Source organism: Zootoca vivipara, chromosome 7 (assembly GCF_963506605.1).
Source record: "Zootoca vivipara chromosome 7, rZooViv1.1, whole genome shotgun sequence".
Classification (NCBI taxonomy): Eukaryota; Metazoa; Chordata; class Lepidosauria; order Squamata; family Lacertidae; genus Zootoca; species Zootoca vivipara.
Window position 1 is genome coordinate 92101907 of NC_083282.1, and position 20415 is coordinate 92122321.

General features: G+C 48.8%; 1 protein-coding gene across 1 annotated transcript in view; it reads right to left on the reverse strand.

The window, feature by feature from the left end:
* Positions 1 to 14415: 14415 nt before the first annotated feature.
* ANGPT4 (angiopoietin 4) overlaps positions 14416 to 20415 on the reverse strand; it is a 45621-nt gene continuing 39621 nt past the window's right edge. The window contains exons 8-9 of the mRNA XM_035123928.2: positions 19049 to 19182; positions 14416 to 17109 (exon numbers count right to left, since the gene is read on the reverse strand). Of these exons, the coding sequence (XP_034979819.1) occupies positions 16937 to 17109; positions 19049 to 19182 (307 nt within the window). The 3' untranslated portion in view covers positions 14416 to 16936. The remainder of the gene's footprint in view (positions 17110 to 19048; positions 19183 to 20415) is intronic.

A 20415-nucleotide genomic window follows, 5' to 3' on the forward strand; every position in this document is an offset into this window, starting at 1 on the left:
GGCGTACCCAGCGCGGGGCAGGGAGGGCAGCTGCCCCCCTAGAAGCAGGGCTGGCGCAACCGTTGGCGAGAGCGGCGCTGCCGGCGGGGCTGGTGGGCAGAGGTGGAAATGGAGCACAGCCCGGCAGAGCGCGAGTTCACCGTTCCCGCGCGCCGCACCCTCCAGCTTCCCGAGAGGTGGCCGAGCTCTGGCTGGGTCCCCCGCCCCCGGCTTGTGCTGCCCCAACAAGCCGGGCAAGGCACTCAGCGTCCGCTCCACCACATCGCTCATGCCCGGGCCGACGCCACGGCTGCCCGGGGCCACTACCACATCCCGGAAGAGGAGGCCCCAAGCCTGACGCCCCGGCGGAGGGAGAAGAGAGAGCAGCCTGCCAGCCCTCTGCCTCTACCTCCTCAGCACTCACTTCTGGGCCGCCTCTGTCGACGGAGAAGGCCGCTCGCCGCACCCAGGAGGGCTTCCTCTCGAGGAGGAAGGTGCCAGGCAGGGAGGAGGAGGAGGCCGGACTGGGATCTAGAAGGAGAGCCAGGCGCTGGGAGGAGAAGTTATTTTTATTATTTTCATTTTTATTCTTACATCATCATCACCATCATCATCGTTCTCCGATGGCCCCTCCCATCCCGTGCCTTGCTCCCGCCCCTTGCCCCCCCCCCAGTTTTGATCCTGGGTACGCCTCTGCTTAAGTGGCCAGTTAAGGCCAGTGTCTTACAAAGTAACTTATGTGACTATTTCCGCAATGCAATCCCCTGTTAGATTCTAACCCTTTCTGGGTACAGGACCCCAAGAACTGGAAGTGACTCAGGGTATCATCTAGACTGACCCCACCAAAACCACAACAGTTTGTTAACTTGCCCTCAATTCCACGGTTGGCACTGGAAGCAGCTCTGGGTACGAACCCTGCCTCATATTGTTAAATCCTGTCCTGACTCCCACCCCACTGACCAGAGAGTGCAAACATTCCCGTTTGACCCCCCGCGCAGCATCCCCAGATGCTGTTGAGGGATGGAAAATTCTTCCCAGACTTCCTCGGAGATCAGCTTACTGCTGGGTTGGAGCCTAAGGATCAATGGGTCTAATTTTAGCAGCCAGCCACGATATCTGCTGGATACAAATATCTACTTTCTTCATTTAAAAACACACCCACTCTCCAAGGCTCATTGACTCAAAAGCATCCGATGGATCTCCTTGTCTGCAAGACGGACAAAGAAATCTGGGCGTTTGGTGTGCTGATTAAAAATTTACTAAGACGGCAGAGGCTTGTCTGCATGGATTGGGAACATTCAGAACGCTCTTCTTCACACAACTCATAGATAAACTACGGAAGTGGAAGGCTTGGCCCTGGCAGGAGCAAATAAATAGTAGTTAACTTATGGAACTCACTGCCACAAGATTTGCTGAGGACAGAAGCTAACTTGGAATATGTGGGGTATTTTTTTTAAAATGACTTTAAAAATTCACTGAAGTTCATGTTTTGGTTTGAATAGCCAGGGAATGGGATGACGCCTCTGAAGTGTTGGACACCCAGCTTCTGTTTAAGGCGCAGGAGCAGACTGAACCGGATCTTCCGATCAGTAGCCAATCTCATTGCCTCCGGAGGAGACTGAACGCTGGACAGCAAAAACAAAATTCCTCACCACACCCCGCCGGGCCGACTGCACAGAACTCCCCGGCTGTGGAATGGCAGCTTGCACCCTGGATCACTTTCCCTCGCACCTGTTGGCATCTCAGAGATGGGGTTTCTGAGTAAGGAATGAGGACAGAGGCCCTTCTCTCCCCTGCCATCAGGAATCCTTCATTTCCTGGGGCCTAGATGGCTGCAGGCAATTTTTTTTCACAGGGAATTTGCAGGGTTTATTTGTGTGCTACGGGCCTGGGGAAAACCCCTCTAGAGGAATGCAGTTTTGCATAATTATTATTTAAAGTCCAGTTTTGCAGGTTGACCTGGAAGCTCATAACTCTGCTCATCCACAAACTCTTTGGAGGACCCCGAGTCAGGCAGTTTTACTCATCTGTAAAATGGGTGTGTTATCGCATCATCATTGCTCTGCATTGTCCTTCTGCCAGCCTCGGTCTCTGTCTTGCCTTGTTTGTATTTTACACTGTGCCTTTTGCTTCCTTGTTTGATTTATTACACATAAACCAAACCTCTTGTCCTTTCCGATCTGAAGAAGCCTCCATGTGAACAACAACAACAACAACAATTTATTATTCATACCCCACTCACCAGGCTGGGTTTCCCCAGCCACTCTTGACGGCTCCCAAACATGATAAAACATCAGTCATTAAAAACTTCCCTGAACAGGACTGCCTTCAGATGTCTTCTCAAAGTCAGATAGCTGTTTATTTCTTTGACATCTGATGGGAGGGCGTTCCACAGGGTGGGTGCCACCACCGAGAAGGCCCTCTGCCTGGCTCCCTGTAACCTTACTTCTCGCAGGGAGGGAACCGCCAGAAGGCCCTTGGCGCTGGACCTGTGTCCGGGCTAGACGATGGGGGTGGATATCTCGTGCCATCTTCCAGTCCAGCACCCTTCAGTCCCATGGGAGTGAAATCAGCCGTGAATCCTGCATTACAGGGGGTTGGACTAGAAGAACCTTCGGGACCCTTCCAAGTATACGATTCTACCTCAAAACCTAAGACAAGTCCATCAGAAAGGGAAATGAAAGGCTTTCACCACACCCACGAGAATTTCACTGAAATTTTCTCTCTCTGCTGATACTTTTTAAAATGCCGTTTCCGTTCTCATTAATTGGTGGCGAATGGTGAAAATAAAATGCCGAATACATGTTTGGTGCCGCAATTGTCCTGACGTCACGGAGGAGTGGGAAGGGAGGAAGACCAGAACTGTGCTGCACAGAAGGATGAGCGGCGACGGAGGAGGTGGTCCCAGGGAGAAGGGTAGGATTCTGGCAGCCAAGCTGTGAGTCACACAGCTTTGCAGCCTTCCTCTGAGCTCCTGAGTCATGGATCATCCTGCTACCCTGCCTTATTTTGGGAGAGGCAGGAGAGAGAAAGAGAGACCCACCCACAAGGCAACCCTGAGTAAGAATTTCACCCTACAACCCCCACCAATACACACACACCCCATATCCATAGAATCTCTCTCGGGGGGGGGGCAACTTTCTGTGTTCCATATCATGTAACAGGGACGTAGCCAGAATCAAAATTAGGGGGGGGGCGGCAATGGGCGGGGCCAAGGCACGGGGGGAGGGGCCACAGTGGGGCAAGGAAAGACATGGGCGTTCAGTGGCGAGGGGGCGCCAGGATCAGCCCGAAATCGGGCTGCTCCAACCCCCCTCCTCCCGCTCCGCAATTGGCAGGGGTGAGGGGGCGCCAAGATCAGCCCGGAATCGGGCTGTTCCGATCCCCTCCTCCCCCTCCGCGATCGCCGGGGCGGGTGGAGGGAAAGCTGGCTTTCCCTCCACCCGCCCCACAGCCAGCAAGGGAGAAGGGAGATGTTCCTTCTAGCCGGCTGGCTGTGGGGCGGGTGGAAGGAAAGCCCCAGAGCCGTGCAAAGCCGTCTAGAAGGGAGATGGCACCGGGCAGCAGCGGGCAGCAGGGCGGGCTGGCCACCAGTGGCCCTGCTTCTAGGGGGGACAACTGCCCCCTCCTGCCCCACGCTGCCTACGCCATGTCATGTAATTAAAAGGTACATTTAATAGTAATCAAAGTAACAACGCTAAACAGCTTCACACAATCTATGCTTAAAGCACAGAAGGAAAAAGTAGGAAAACAAACAGCCCCACTGGCTCCCCTGGCCCAATGGCCACTATTTCAACAATATTATTATTGTGAATTATTATTTATTTGGAAATAAACTTAATCACACACACACACACACACACACACACATTTTCTCTCCTGTTTCTCCTTACTTCCTCCCCGCCCCCCCCCCGCCCCAGTCTCCCACTCCCATCCTTTAATGCCTCGTGAGTAAATCCAGGAAATATGGGTTTTAGCAGAGTGCTTTAAATAACACAGACCAAAGCCAAGAAAACCCTGAGGGAACTTTATGAGTAAATGGGTCAAGAAGAGTGTGTAACACAGGCATCCCCAAACTTCGGCCCTCCAGATGTTTTGGACTACAATTCCCATCTTTCCCAACCACTGGTCCTGTTAGCTAGGGATCATGGGAGTTGTAGGCCAAAACATCTGGAGTGCCACAGTTTGGGGGTGCCTGGTGTAACATGAAGGGGGGAGGGGCTATGTCTTTCTTGGTTCAACAGCACTTACAGGAGGTAAATTCCCTCAGAACTACACAGCCATTCAGAGCCAATCATGAGTTACCTCAGCAAGGATCATGCCATTCTGATTGGTTGCTAGGGATGACCTTCACCACCCTCTTGGTTGGTTAGAATTAACCCTTAGGCTGCTAATAGAATGATCTCTGCTGCTGTGCTTCCAACAGAAACAGCTTTTGAAGGAAAGGAGGAGGGGAGAGATGCAAATATCTCTTGGTTCCAGTTCCTCCTCCTTGAAGGAAGTAGACAAGAGAGAGGAGGGAAGAAAGCACCTGTTGCTTGAAAGAGCAGGCTAGACCACTATCTCTCAAGTAGGACCACTCTCGGAGACGTGCTCCACCTCACTATTCAAAAGGGCAAGCTGGGACATTTGCCCGCACAAATGTTCCCAGGTGAAAGCTCCTCTGCACACCTGACCCGGCAGGCTGGAGGGATGTGTCTCTGTCTACATGTGAGTAAGCCCCCCAGCTCACTGTTTCAACCTGCAAGGTGGTTAGATCATCTGCCAGGAGATCCACTTAGGAATGAAGCTCTCCCCACCCTGGTTTGTGGGTTGAAACGGCAGGTTGGGGTTTCCTGCTCATGATAAGGAGACTCCTCTTCAAATATCTCAAGGGCTGTCACATAGAAGATGGAGACAACTCTCTCTCTCTCTCTCTCTCTCTCTCTCTCTCTCTCTCTCTCTCTCTCTCTCTCTCCCCCCCCCCCCCGCTCAGGAGGTTAGGACTTGAACCAATGGATTCAAGCTACAAGAAAGGAGGTGCTGTCTAAAACATGAGTAGGCAAACTAGGGCCCGGGGGCTGGATCCGGCCCAATCGCCTTCTAAATCTGGCCTGCAGACGGTCCAGGAATCAGCGTGTTTTTACTTGAGTAAAATGTGTGCTTTTATTTAAAATGAATCTCTGGGTTATTTGCGGGGCAAAGGAATTCATTCTATTTCTTTTTTTCAAAATATAGTCCAGCCCTTCACAAGGTCTGAGGGACAGTGGACCGACCCCCTGCTGAAAAAGTTTGCTGACCCCTGGTCTTAAAACATCAGGAAGAACTTTATGACAGAAAGAGCTTCTTTGACAGTGGAACAGTTTCCCTTGGGAGGTGGTGGACTCTCTTTCAGCGAAGGTCTTTAAACAGTGACTTTATTCTGTAGTTGTGATTCCTGCATCACAGGGGGTTGGACTAGATGACCACCAAAGGTCCCTTCCAACTCTGCAAGCCTATAATTCTACAACTGGCCAAGGTGACCACCCTAAATGGCCGAGTGGAGGATTTGAACCTTGATCTCCCAGGTTCTAGTCCGGCACTCTAACCACTGCGCAACACTGCCTCTCAGAAGTTCTCGGCGGAAAGAAACGAAACGAGGTTCAGGCAGACAGACTTTGGCCTCCCTCCACCGCTTTTATATTAGCCTCCGGAGCCCGTCAGCTTTTCCTTTTCATCGCTCCCCAACCTCAAGTCAGCTGCGTGTTCTGAGTAGCGGGTGGAAAGTCAGGGGGCGGGCGGGGGCGGGTGTTGTGCGCCCCCCAAGAAGCAGCAGGAGGTGTGGGATCGGCGCTAATGCGAATGCAATTATGATCTGTATGTTTCCGAGGAGCATCCTTGCCGCATGACAGCTGGCAGCCGCCTCCTCCTTTGTCTCCCCCCCCTCCCCACGCAGGGGGCTGCTCATGTACACAGGAAAAATGGGGGAGCCTGGGGGTGGGGGAGCCTGGGGGGGGTAGGCAGTTGCTATAGCAGCCCCTGTGGGATGTGCGATGATCACTCAGCCCATGCTGCCAGGCGCAAACACGCGCACAAATCCATACGGATCCCCCGAGGGCTATGCGTTATCTCCGCAAATCGCCAATCCGGGGCTGGAGTCGATGCAAATCTTTTAAAATATTGCCTCGGCTGAAGTGTGGCGGATACATTAGGCCTCGAAAGGCGACGGGCCTCTCAATCCTCTTGCATGACTTGGTCTGTTGTTGGCCTCTGAAAACCTACGGATGCTTGTCTTCAGACGCACGGATTCCGAATTTTAATTTATTTCTTTGAACGCTCTGGGGAACGGGTGCGTGGGTTTATGTGTGCTTGCAGGGGGGGGGACGTGGAGGGTCAAATACGGTTCCCTCTTTCCCTTAATCAGTTTCTCCAAATCGCCGTCCACTGCATTGCTGTTGCCTGTGGAGGTCCCCCTTGTGTAGTTCAGAACGCGACTTTACGCATGGGTTGGGGGGGGGGAGCTACTCTGTTATTACTATTTATATCCTGCCTTTTTCCCAGACCAGAACATGAGGCGCCTTGCACAAATTAAAACAACATGGATAAAATGCAAAAAGAAAAGGCTAAAATCCCATAAGGATAACCACTATAAAATAATTGAACTCTAATGGAATTGAAACAATTAAAATACAGATAATAAAAACAGCACAGCACAGCGCTTAGGGTGGGGGGCAGTCTTTACCTGCGGGTGGAAGGACAACAAGGAGGGAGCCAGTCTAGCCTCTCCAGGAAGGGAGTTTCAAAGGCTTGGAGCAGCCACTGAGAAGGCCCCGTCCCTCATCCCCACCAAACCTGGGGAGCAGGGAAAAGGCAGGCAGGAAAGGGTTAAGCATCCCTCCTCACTAACTGTCTCTTGGCTCCTTCCCAAAAGCTCCTCTTTTAAAGCAAAACATTGTGCTTGCATATGTAATGGGTAGTTAACATAGCTGTGTATCAGCTGCGAATCCTGCATTGCAGGGAGCTGGACTAGATGACCATTGGGGTGCCCTGCAGCTCTACATTTCTACGATTCTAGGTGTAGTTGAGGCTAATTGGTGGTGGGGATAGGACTGGCCTTTTAACCCTCAGATCTGCAGGTTGCACTTGTGAGCCGGGATCCGAACCCATGCCTCAACATGCTTTGAGCACTAGAGATCCTTCTAATAATAATCTTTAAATCTGACTTTCATCGCCTGCCCTGCGGATTCCCAGTGTTGGCCTTTGACCTGAATTTCGACTTTGGGAGTTACATTCTGGCACATGTGTGCTGCAAATGCACTGAACCCCGGCGGAGCCCCTGCTTTGAATGTAGAAGGTCCCAGGATCGATTCTCAGCCTCTCTAGGTAGGGCTGGCCCTGGGAACATTCCTTGGAGCTTGGAGAGCGCAGCTGCCGGTCCGTGCTGGCAATACTAAGCATTTGTTAGGTCAAGTTAAAGGGGCCTCTGACCATTAGGTCCAGTCGTGTCCGACTCTGGGGTTGCGGCACTCATCTCGCTCTATAGGCCGAGGGAGCCAGCGTTTGTCCACATACAGCTTCCGGGTCATGTGGCCAGCATGACAAAGCTGCTTCTGGCGAACCAGAGCAGCGCACGGAAACGCCGTTTACCTTCCCGCCAGAGCGGTCCCTATTTATCTACAGTACTGTACTTGCACTTTGATGTGCTTTCGAACTGCTAGGTGGGCAGGTGCTAGGGACCGAGCAACGGGAGCTCACCCCATTGCAGGGATTCGAACCGCCGACCTTCTGATCAGCAAGCCCTAGACTCTGTGGTTTAAACCACAGCGCCACCTGGGTCCCTTATAAGATGCCAAAAAGATTCTGAGGGAAGTCACTTCTGGGTGTAGCACAATCCTCTCTGTATTTTCCGCAGAAGTAAGCTCCCTCCCTATTGTGGCGAGGGAGGTTCTTTGTCCTCTTCCAAGGAAGACAGCCTCAGCCTGGAGGTTTAAACAGGTTCCTTGACTTAAGAGGATCAGCCATTACATGTTACAAAGCAGGGAGGGGAACACAGATGGAACCTGAACTCACAACTCCTGAAAGCCTCTCTCCCTCCCAGGCACATTAACTCCTTGGTAGCTTTTAGCTGCGATTTCTGCATTTCGGGGAGCTGGACCAAACGACCCCTCCTCTACAGTTCCTCGACTCTATCCTTCTCCATCCATGCAGTAGGTGTTAAACACTGTCGCCTATCCCAACACCTATTATGCAGGGCTTTGGGTGGCAGGATCGGGACCTCAATACCCTTTTGTTGTTTAGTCGTTTAGTCGTGTCCGACTCTTCGTGACCCCATGGACCATAGCACGCCAGGCACTCCTGTCTTCCACTGCCTCCCACAGTTTGGTCAAACTCATGTTGGTAGCTTCGAGAACACTGTCCAACCATCTCGTCCTCTGTCGTCCCCTTCTCCTGGTGCCCTCAATCTTTCCCAACATCAGGGTCTTTTCCAAGGATTCTTCTCTTCTCATGAGGTGGCCAAAGTATTGGAGCCTGAGCTTCACGATCTGTCCTTCCAGGGAGCACTCAGGGCTGATTTCCTTAAGAATGGATAGGTTTGATCTTCTTGCAGTCCATGGGACTCTCAAGAGTCTCCTCCAGCACCATAATTCAATACCCTAGGGACCACCTTTCCCCTTACAAACTCAACCCAGGCCCTACGCTTGTCATCCGAGGCCCTTCTACTCCCTGAGAGGTTTGGAGGGTGGCAACTTGAGAATGGGCCTTTACAGTGGTAGCTCCCCTTCTGTGGAACGCTCCTCCTAGAAAGTCTCGCCTGGCACCATCATTAGATACAGTGGTACCTTGGTTCTCGAACGCCTTGGGACTTGTACATTTTGGCTCCTGAACACCAAAAACCCGGAAGTAAGCCTTCCGGTTTTCGAATGTTCTTTGGAACCCGAAAGTCCGACACAGCTTCCACGGCTTCCGATTGAGTGCAGGAAGCTCCTGCAGCCAATCGGAAGCTGTGCCTTGGTTTTCGAACATTTTTGGAAGTCAAACGGACTTCTGGAATGGATTACATTTGAGAACCAAGGTATACGACTATATTTTTAGGCAACAGGCGAAAACATTCCTCTTTACCCAGGCTTTCCACCATAACCTATGGCCTATTAAATGTCCGGATAGATGGACTATTAACATGATTATTTTGTTATTAGGCTGTGTATTAAGTTTTTAGTATGATGCTGTGTAAATTATGTTCTTAATGTTGTACACTGGCCTGGGATATTTGGATAAAGGGCTGTATATAAATTGAATTGATGATGATAACAATAACAATAATATCATCTATGCCATGCATTTAAAAGTACTACAATGACACTTTAAAGCATTGTGGCTTTCCTAAAGAATCCTGCTCAGAGACCCCTATTCCCATCGCAGAGCTAGAATTCCCCAAAGTTCTGTATGAAGAGGGATTGATTGCTGAGCTGCTCTGGAAATTGTAGCTCTGGGAGGGGGAAGAGGGGTGTCTTAGCAGCTCTCAGCACCCCTAACAAACTACAGCTCCGGTTGTCTAAACCACTGAGCCTCTTGGGCTTGCTGATCGGAAGGTTGGCGGTTCGAATCCCCAGGACGGGGTGAGCTCCCGTTGTTCTGTCCCATCTCCTGCCAACCTAGCAGTTCAAAAGCACACCAGTGCAAGTAGATAAATAGGTACCGCTGTGGCAGGAAGGTAAACGGCATTTCCATGCGCTCTGGTTTCCGTCACAGTGTCCCATAGCGCCAGAATCAGTTTAGTCCTGCTGGCCACATGACCCGGAAAAAGCTGTCTGTGGACAACCGCCGGCTCCCTTGGCCTGAAAGCAAGATGAGCGCTGCAACCCCATAGTTGCCTTTGACTGGACTTAATCATTCAGGGGTCCTTTACCTATAAGGGACCCAGGTGGCGCTGTGGGTTAAACCACAGAGCCTAGGGCTTGCTGATCAGAAGGTCGGCGGTTCGAATCCCTGCGACGGGGTGAGCTCCCGTTGCTCGGTCCCAGCTCCTGCCAACCGAGCACTTCGAAAGCACGTCAAAGTTCAAGTAGATAAATAGGGACCGCTACAGCGGGAAGGTAAACGGCGTTTCCATGTGCTGCTCTGTTTTGCCAGAAGCGGCTTAGTCATGCTGGCCACATGACCTGGAAGCTGTACGCCGGCTCCCTTGGCCAATAGAGCAAGATGAGCGCGCAACCCCAGAGTCGGTCACGACTGGACCTAACGGTCAGGGGTACCTTTACCTTTACCTTACCATTGGGCTTTCAATGTGGCCGTGAATGTTCACCTTAGCCTTTGATTTATTTGTGCCGAAGGCTGAAACTATTACAGTGGACACTTGGGTTGCAAACGTGATTTGTGCGGGAGGCATGTTTGCAACCTGCAGTGTTCGCAACCCGCAGCGCCGCGTCTGCGCACGTGCAGGTCGCAATTTGGTGCTTCTGCGCATGCGCAAAGTGCAATTTAGTGCTTCTGCGCATGCGCAAAGTGCAATTTAGTGCTTCTGTGCATGCTCGAGCGCCCAAACCCAGAAGTAACCTGTTCCGGTACTTCCGGGTTTGGCGCAGTGCGCAACCTGAAAACACACAACCTGAAGTGTCTGTAACCCGAGATATGACTGTACTCTTCCAGCAATAGAATTTATAGCTAGGAACACCGCAGGCTACAACTGGACCCCGAATAAGGAGCCCTGCGTGCGCTTCAGCTCCAGCAGTCGAACTAGTCTGGCCACATTGCGGCAGAACCTGATGCTTGCGACACCGTCCGTCAAGCCTCCTGCCAGTGTGCAAACCCAGGACTGGCCCAAGATATTTTCCTGCATGCGGCAAAGGAGAAGATTCCTTTCCATAGGCAAAAGCTGACCAGACAGGCAGCTGAATCTTACTCCAACACTGGCAATTGGGTGGCATTCTGTGCCACACCTGAGGGCAGCAGGTTACCTCTGGGGACACAAGGCAGGTTGCAGCGCATGCGCACTGCTTGTTCCCCCAATACCTTGCTGGCAGCCCCAGCCTCCCAACCAACCTAGGCCACCTGAGGCATTCGTCTCGCTTTGCCTAATGGCAGGGCCGGTTCTGGCCAGCTCGGATGCTTTTTAGCCTCTTCTCAATTTTGTGTGGGTCCCACCAACCTGGTGCCCCCCCCCAGGTATTTTGGACTGCATCCCCGGCCTGGGTGAGTTGTGTATGTGAGGGGCGTTGATGGGAATGGTAGTCCCAAACTACTGGAGGGTGCCAGGTTGGAGGAGGGTGTCGGAAACAGGGAGGTGAAACGCTCTGCCCAGCAGAGGGCACTGTTGTTCCAGATCCGTTCCTCCAGCGCCCCTGCTGTTCAGGATGCTTCCCACCTTCGGATATGGGTGTGAGTGCATTGAATGTTGATGCCAGATAGGATATGAGTTCTCAGGTCTACGCTTGTCCCTGTTTGCACCTTCTTTTCTCTATGCATGAGAACTCCACATACCCGGTAGCAGGGCCGGCTCTAAATAGACCCCCGGTGGCGCGGTGTGCCAGGGCGCTGGGCTGGTAGGCAGGGCGCCACACGACAAAGCTGCGCGGAAACCATGCTGCACCCTGCGAGGGCGGGGGCGCCGGAGCGATCTCCGCCCCTCAGCACCAGGGCGCGCGACCTGCTCGAGACTGCCCTGCCCGGTAGCTCCTTGGGGGATGACAGGGATAACAATAACCAAATAATAATAATAATAATAATAATAATAATAATAATAATAAACTGGGCGCTTTAGTGATGGCAAGACCAAAGAGTGCCCGTTTTCAAAATCTCTCCTAGTGGTAAGGATGTCCAAAATCCTCTTGTTCTTGTTTTTAAAAATGTTTCCGATATTACAGCTGGGATAACTCAGTTGGGAGAGTTGAAATTTCAGAGTTTGGGGCTGGAGCTCCACGTTGGGCAAGAAGATTCCTGCATTTCAGGTTTTGGACAAGACGGTCCTCGTGGTGTCTTCCAACTCTACAGTTCAATGAAATGGACTGATTGGGAATCATTTCCATCTCACTTGCATCTGATTTGAATTTCAGTTCAGCTCCAAATTATATTTCTGGCCTGTGGCGACCTCTAGTGGTAGGAGCTCTATTTGCACGCTCAAGTTGGGGTTGACTTTCCCGCAAGTTGAGTTTAAATTGGATGATCCAGTGCCGGATTTACTTATAAGCTAAACAAGCTATAGCTTAGGGCCCCACTCTCTTGGGACCCCCCAAAAATCTAAAGGAAAAAAATTGGATGTACATTTCCAAAATATAAGATGTTGTTGTTTAGTCGTGTCCGACTCTTCGTGACCCCATGGACCAGAGCACGCCAGGCACTCCTGTCTTCCACTGCCTCCCGCAGTTTGGTAAAAAAAATAGAGTATTTGGTCAAAAAAATATAAGTGATCCATCATGGATCACTGCCTTGTCGTGGCGAAGGGGCTTAAATAACTTAGAGAAGTTATGTTTTGACCAAACGTGATCCACCTGGAGAAGGAACCGGCAAGCCACTCCAGTATCCCTGCCAAGAAAACTCCATGGACAAGGACAAGATGCATATAAAATATAAGATAAAAAACATATAAAATAAAACCTACCCACAGCAACAGTGTTTTGTGTTGTATAGGCTCCTATGATGTAAGTCATGGGCCCCGCCTACTAGCCTGCTCCATATAATATCCCTGGTTTGCTCCTTTCTATATATAGGGTGCCTACATTCTGCATGGACTGGCTGCATGGCAACATATGCAACTGGCTTTAGGTCCCTAAATTACCATATAGCATATATCAACACAAAAAACAGCAATAATTTGTTGTGGACAAAGGTCAGCTGGGCATATAAAGGGCCCCATTACCTTTGGTAGCTTAGGGCAGGTGTGAGCAACCTTTTTCAGCTGGGGGCTGGTGCACCGTCCCTCAGACCATGTGGTGGGCCGGACTATATTTTTTGGGGAGGGGAAATGAACGAATTCCTACGCCCCACAAATGCATTTTAAATAAAAGGACACATTCTACTCATGTAAAAACACACCTATTCCCGGACCGTCGATGGGCCGGATTTAGAAGGGGATTGGGCTGCACCTGGCCCCCGGGCCTTAGGTTGCCTACCCTGGGGTCAGGGCCTCATCAAACCTAAATCTCTTCATTGTGAAAACATATTTCAGGGCGAGCAAATGAGCACAGCGGGGGAGTCAGAATCCTACATGTCAAGCTCAGTAAACACCAGTATGAGAGCTATGAATATAGACATTAGGTGGAGGCAGGATCTACTGCAGGCATAGGCAAACTCAGCCCTCCAGATGTTTTGGGACTACAACTCCCATCACCCCTAGCTAACAGGACCAGTGGTCAGGGATGATGGGAGTTATAGTCCCAAAACATCTGGAGGGACGAGTTTGCCTACGCCTGCTCTAGTGGATCTCCCTACACATAGTCACTCAGCCCAAGCAAAGATGTTGTCTGAACACGGTTGTATGTCTCCTCTTTCACATGGTGAAAATGTGCATTTTGTTGAAAAATGGCTCCTTCCTTTTTCTGTTCCCTATTTATAGCAATCAAAACACAACATTAGAAACAATTTTCTGGGGGATGATCTATAATGAATTGAAGAAAATGTTCAAGATAACTTTTAGTAAAAAAAAAAACCCCAGAAGCTTTTCTTCTAGGGATAATAGATACAGGGAGACCAAAAGACCTAATAATAATAATAATAATAATAATAATAATAATAATAATAATAATTGTTTATGTATGCTACAACTGCAGCTAGAATGGTTTTTGCCCAGGGATGGAAATACAATGCAGTACTAACCAAGGAAGAGTGGCTGATTAAATTAATGGATTATGCTGAAATGGCAAGATTAACAGGTGTAATAAGAAACCAAGAAGAAGAAAACATTATCCAAAATTTGTGGAATATTTGAAAAATTATTGTCTGCAAATAAGTTCATTAGCAGGGTCATTGTAAAACAAGCATACTATCAAGAGAAACTGAAAAGTAACTTTAACATTGATTAATGTGAAAATGCAGCATAAAATATTAAACTTAAAAAGAAACCACAAAGGGGGGGGTGGAAGTCAAATAAATGTGTGTATTGGAATTGTATGCGATTTGTGTGTTTGTGATTTGTATGTCTGTAAATTTTTGAACAATTGAAAAATGAAATAGAAACCAAGAACATGTGACAGAATACACCTCAATTAAACATCTGCTTGGCAGGCCACCTTGGAGGGGGGGAACACTCCCAATTTAAAACAACTTGCAATCCCAGAAAGGATGTGCGACCTAAAAGTAAACACCTCAGGGGTCAAAACACAGGATGAAGAGATCAGTTCTCACACTCCAGTACCAAACTCTTGAGCTGCTTGTGTCAACCCGAATGTGTGCTATTACCCATGAAGAACGCCCCCTTTTATTTCCTGTAGATTCTGACAGGGATTGTACAGACGTTGAACGCAACTCAAAATACCTGAGAGAAAGTTCTTTATAAAAACTTAGTGTATTTCAAATTTTCAAAACTGTATTTACAGGATAACGAGATATAGCATGAGAGCGGAAAACAAAGAACGCAATAGTGGTAATTGTAATAAGTAAAAGCGCATTTCGAAAGCTTCTTAAGGAGTTAGGCTTTTCTTCAAAAATCTTATCTAAATGATCTCTCCATTCTTGTCCTGAAGGAGGTGGAGAAGTCAAGATAACTGAGAGGGTATATCAGCAATGATCTCTAATTTTTAAAATCTAATTAAAAATGTGTTGGATTATCACTCTTAAATAATGAACTGTCTGAATTCCAACTTTATCATCTAATTGCCAACCTTTCCTAAACGACGACTTTCCACTAAGCTCAAAACAAAACACTTTTTATTCCAGGTTTGTGCTGCCTGCTGGTTACCTGTCATAAAGCTCTTTTGATGCTTCAGAAAATATTCCCTCTTCGTGTTCATCTTGGCATATTAACCAACAACATTAACAATACTAACTTGACCAACGTCCTTCCCCACCCCAAGCCACTTCCCGACGCCTTTCTTTGGTTTTCCAGAAATATGAATAAAAGGAGGAGACATTCGGATGAACAAAGATCTCAAATACTGTTTGGGAGACACTTTGAAGTGGACGGGGTGAAAAAGACAAAGATGAGACTGGAGGCCAGCTACAACAAGCTTAATATGAGAGTGAATATAACTCCTTTCTTCTACTGAATCATAGGCAACAACCCAATCACAAAACAAAGATTACTATTTACAAAGCTCATTTAAAACTAAGTGAAATTGTGCATTAAGAAGAGGCTTCCGTGATCCCAGTCGATCTATTTTTCACTAATATCCATGACAAGGATACTATATTATTATTATTATTATTATTATTATTATTATTATTATTATTATTATTATATTGTGTCCTTCCTCCCAAAGGACCCCAGGTGGCTACGCTGATGTCTCTAGGACCAGGTACAAGGCAGTGACACCATTGGGTCACAATTTGATGGCCTCGGGCTCTAAAGTCAACCAAAAATTATATCCGCACCAACCCCCCCCCCAACCTCCCACGAATGGAATGCATGCAGAGGGAATGGGGATCATTCGTGGTATATAGACGGATCAGGCTTCCATTCATGTGCTTGTGTGCATCTATGGACATTTGGAATCATGTGCTCCCTGGGTGAAATTTGGGCCCTGGGCAATTTGTCATCCCTGGAGTCCAGGCCACCGTAGGAAGTGAAGCGCTTTGGTACGTTGGAGGTGCAACAGAAAGAAAAAATACTTCTCGTTTTATACTGTATTGGCATGAATAGAAGCCTCACTTCCCCCCAAATTCCGACCGTGAAAAGTTAAAGCCAGGAGCTGCAAGGACTGGAGCGGCTTATATTTGGGTATTTTTTCCCTCTCCCCTCCCTCCAATTTAAAAAGTGTGGCTTATATTCGGGTGCAGCTTCTATTCGGGCCAATACGGTCTATTGCAGGCGAAAAACGGCCACTTCACTATTGGCAGAGTTGCTGCATATCACGAAATGTTCACAGACATTATTTGCCAAGCAGCTGCTGTGCTTTGGCCCTCAAGCAGGGCTTGTAGGGATAAATACAGGGCAGGTAGAAAGGGGAATCTCAGCTTTCAAGGCTGGAGGGTTTGGGGTGTTGTGAGGTGAGATTTTTATTGAGCCTTTGGCAGGAGGGTTCACTGGAGACTTGATTCTTCCTGCTGCAGAATAAGGGGAGGGGTCCTTTTGAATTTTCCATCTTGGGCTAGCCCTGCTGAACAGTTCAACGTGGAGAAAAGATCAGCTTATCCGGCCATCGCTGAAGCAAGGGGATGAAAACAGCCAGTTTGATACAGCCCCCCTCGACCACAGCAGAAACACTTCACGGTCTCTTGCAAGGATGTTGCAACCCAGACTATGCCAGCAGAGGGCGGCTTAGTCCATTCATGGCACCGGAGGCTCCAAATTGTGGGGTCTCTGAGCCTATTTGTGTTTATGGGAAGCAAAAGAAGGGAACTCAGAGCTTCATCTTCAGAGCATGATTCTGTCCTATATAAATCAGGGATGGGGAAAACTTTGGCTCTCCAGATGTTTCTGAACTCCCACCAATCTCTGCAGAACCAGTGTCCAACACAGGCAGGATCATGTGTGCCTTTACCCAAATAAAGCCTGAAGCATAATATAAATCTTACCAGATTTTTCTGCATTTACCCAACAAGCTCGCCCCCTGCCCCGAAATGAGCCGGATAGCGTGACACACTTTTCACGGGCAGATCTGGCCTTTAACATACAGAATAGATCGCCGTACTTTTTCCTCGGAAGTCCAAAAGCCCACAAAAGACAGCTTCAGAGCTGGTGCTGTTTGCATCCGACCGCAGCCGTGAATTCCTAGCCACAAGGGCCTCTTTCCCAGGGAGTCTCTCTGCACCTGCCACCTGTCCAAACCTGAAGGCAGTTCCTGTTACCTGTGCCAAGGTTTGCTTTCCCTGGCTCACAGAAACTGCAGCCCGGCACGGCCTCTCTCCGCTATGCTCCTTCAGGGCTGCCTGAAGGACGGATCATCATCCTCGTGCCCTTTAGCGAGTAGCCTGGCCCCTGGAAGTAGTGCCACCGGATCCCGTTCAGTTTCCGGATATTGTGCCTCGCTGGGTAGTAGATGCCGTTCAGGTTCGAGAGTCCGCAGGCATCAAACCACCAACCTGAATGTGGGTCAGAAGAAGCAAACTGTAGATCATTAGGTCCCAAAGTGGGCGCTATCATCTTCCTGGGTGTCGTGGGATTATCTAGGAGCCAACTCCTAGGGGCCAAGGTCCTTCCCCCCCCAATAAAATATTTGAGTGGGACACCCCCAAAAGTTGATGGGCATTGCCATTCAAATGCTGTGTCTGTGCTACATCTTGTGATCATTTATGCAGGGCAGGGCATACCTGGCACCCCCAATATTTTTTTCAAGAGGAAAAAAAGCATTTTTTTCAAGAGGGAACTGGGGTGCCACTGGAATTGGGGTGCCACTGGAAATGGAGGTGACTATTTTTGAAAATCTGGTATCGCTGGATCAAGCTCATCGTTTTTGTTGGAATAATTGAACTACATAGTTTTAATTGGACTCTGAAAAAATGTGCAATTGATTGCTACTGTTTTGAATTTTATTGTGTTACTGTCTTCCTTAGTGGCTCATGCAAATCACTATTCATGCAAACCACATTTTATAGCAGTGATGGCGAACCTATGACACACGTGTCAGACATGACACACAGAGCCCTCACTGCTGGCACACGCCCCATTGGCCCATTTGCACTGTTGTTGTTGTTTCCCCATTTGTTCTCCGGCTCCTCCTCACTCCTCACCCTACAGCTTGTCTCCACTGTTAAAACCCGGATCCTTTTGTTTGTTTGTTTGTTTTGTTGCTGGTAGCCAGAGATTGGTTTTTTAACCTTTTCTGTGCTGTTTTTTCTGGCACTTTGGCAGACGATGATTGGGTGTAACAGCGTTCATTTTTTAACCCGTTCTGTGCTGGTTTTTTTGGTGCTTTGGCAGACTATGTCGGTGCTGCGTGTTAGTTCCAGTGAAGGTATTATTCATCATTTATCTCTGTTCTCTTTCCCCCCCAAAAAGCGCAGCAGCTTTGGGGCATCCCCCCCCCCAAGCAAAGCAACTTTTGCACACACCCCCAAAAACCCTCCAAAACTTTGGTCGGCAGCTCCCCCCCCCCCAAAAGCTCAACAACTCTGGGCACTTTGTGATAAATAAGGGTTTTTGGGTTTGGTTTGGTTAAATAATTAGTTTTTGATTTATTAAATACAGTTATATATTACAATTATACATTTTTGTTTAAATAACAAAATAACTCAGGTGGTGTGTCACTTCAAGAAAAAACCATAATTTCACGATATTTATAGTTTAAATAACTATAAATATCGTGAAATTATGGTTTTTTCTTGAAGTGACACACCACCCGGGTTATGCTCGGTTTTTTGGCGAATTTTGACACACCAAGCTCAAAAGGTTGCCCATCACTGTTTTATAGGGTGGGGGGGCCACTGGGAATGAGTTTATAGAACCAAGGGAGCAGTTCCCCCCCCCCAAAAGTTTGTGAACCACTGCTGTCCAAATGCTTAAGCAGAAGACAAACATGTACCGAGTGCTTAAAAACTCAAACTGCTTTAAAATGCCAAAGCTCTTAGGCTTTAAGTGGAGCTTTAGTCTGAAGAGAAATTTACACTTTTTGAAGCAATATGAGAACGGAAACGCAGCCGTCCTCAAAAAATCTGCGCTTTTCCAAAGTTTACAATATAGCTCTCTGGCCAAGCAATGTGTGCAAAAACGGAGGAAAGTGTGTGTAAAATTGTATACATTAGTGAAAAAACCATGAAAAGGCATTCTATTAGGGGAAGCTGCTCTGCAAAAGTGTGTACAGCAGGGGAAATTACATGCAAATGTTTATATGATGAGAAATTTGCGCTGAAATGCTGGTGCATTATATATGTGTGTATGCAAACGGATTTGGAAATGTGGAGAACTTTAGTTTGGAAAAAGAGACACTCAAGTTTCAAAGCTCTTGGATTCTCACTTGAATCCTTGCTCTCTCCCTCCCTTCCTCTTTTCCTTCCCAGTCGGGGAGCACAAAGGGCGACTCACCACCAGAAAGCATCTGGGCACACTTGCAGTTCCGGCAGTTGTCATTGTCAGCGTCTCGCGTGCTGAAGCCCGTCCCTTGGAGAGACAAGCCGCTTTGCTGCCCAGCGCTGCCTTTGTAGCCTCTCAAGAAAAGCCTGTGGAGCAGAAGGCATCATGATGAGAAAGAAGGAAATCCCCTACAAGTTGCGGCAGGGAGCAGGCAGGCAGAGGCTGGGTCTCCAAGATTGCATTTCCTTGTTTGTGTGCAGGGCTGGTGGTAGATATTTTTTGAAAGTGACCCAGAAACTGCAACTAATCCAGAATGCAGCAGCTAGACTGGTGACTGGGAGCGGCCGCCAAGACCATATGACACCGGTCCTGAAAGACGAACATTGGCTCCCAGGACATTTCCAAGCACAATTCAAAGTGTTGGCGCTGACCTTTAAAGCCCTAAACAGCCTCAGCCTCAGCCCAGTATCCCTGAAGGAGCGTCTCCACCCCCATCGTTCAGCCCAGACACTGAGGTCCAGGTCCCCTCCCTGTGAGAAGCGAGGTTAAGGGGAACCAGGCAGAGGGCCTTCTCGGTGGTGGCATCCAACTCGGTGGTGGAGTTGGAAGGGCACCAAGGGGGTCATCTAGTCCAACCCCCTGCAATGCAGGAATCACGGCTAAGAGATGGCAATCCTGATAGATGACCACCCAACCTCTGCTTAAAAACTTCCAATGAAGGAGAGCTCACCACCTTCTGAAGGAGTCCGTTCCACTGTTGAATGCCTCTAACAGCCAGAAAGTTATTATTGATGTTTAGTTCAGCCTGGACACTGAGGTCCAGCTCATAGAGCCTTCTGGCGGTTCCCTCCCTGCGAGAAGTGAGGTTGCAGGGAACCAGGCAGAGGGCCTTCTCGGTGGTGGCGCCCCCCTTGTGGAATGCCCTCCTATCAGATGTCAAGGAGATAAACAGCTATCTGACTTTTAGAAGACATCCAAAGGGAAGTTTTTTATGTTTGCTCTTTTATTGTGCTTTTAATTCTGTTGGGAGCTGCCCAGAGTGGCTGCCAGATGGGTGGGGTATAAATTAATAAATAAGTAGTAGCAGTAGTAGAAATTGTGCCAGTAGGTCCCCTGCTTTGCATGCAGAAGGTCCCAGGTTCAATCCCCAGCATCTCCAGGTGAGGCCGGGAAAGGCGCCTCCCCCCCCCCCCAAAAAAAAACCCCACAGGAAAGCACCTGCAAGTCAGTGTTGACAGTATTGAACTTGACAGATGGCCTGACTTGGCAGAAGGCAGCACCAGAGAAAAACCATTGTCAACTTTTATTAAAAATGGGAAACTCCGTATCGAAAGAGAAATGAACTAATGATATCTGGGTTTGAGTGAGGATCAATTTTA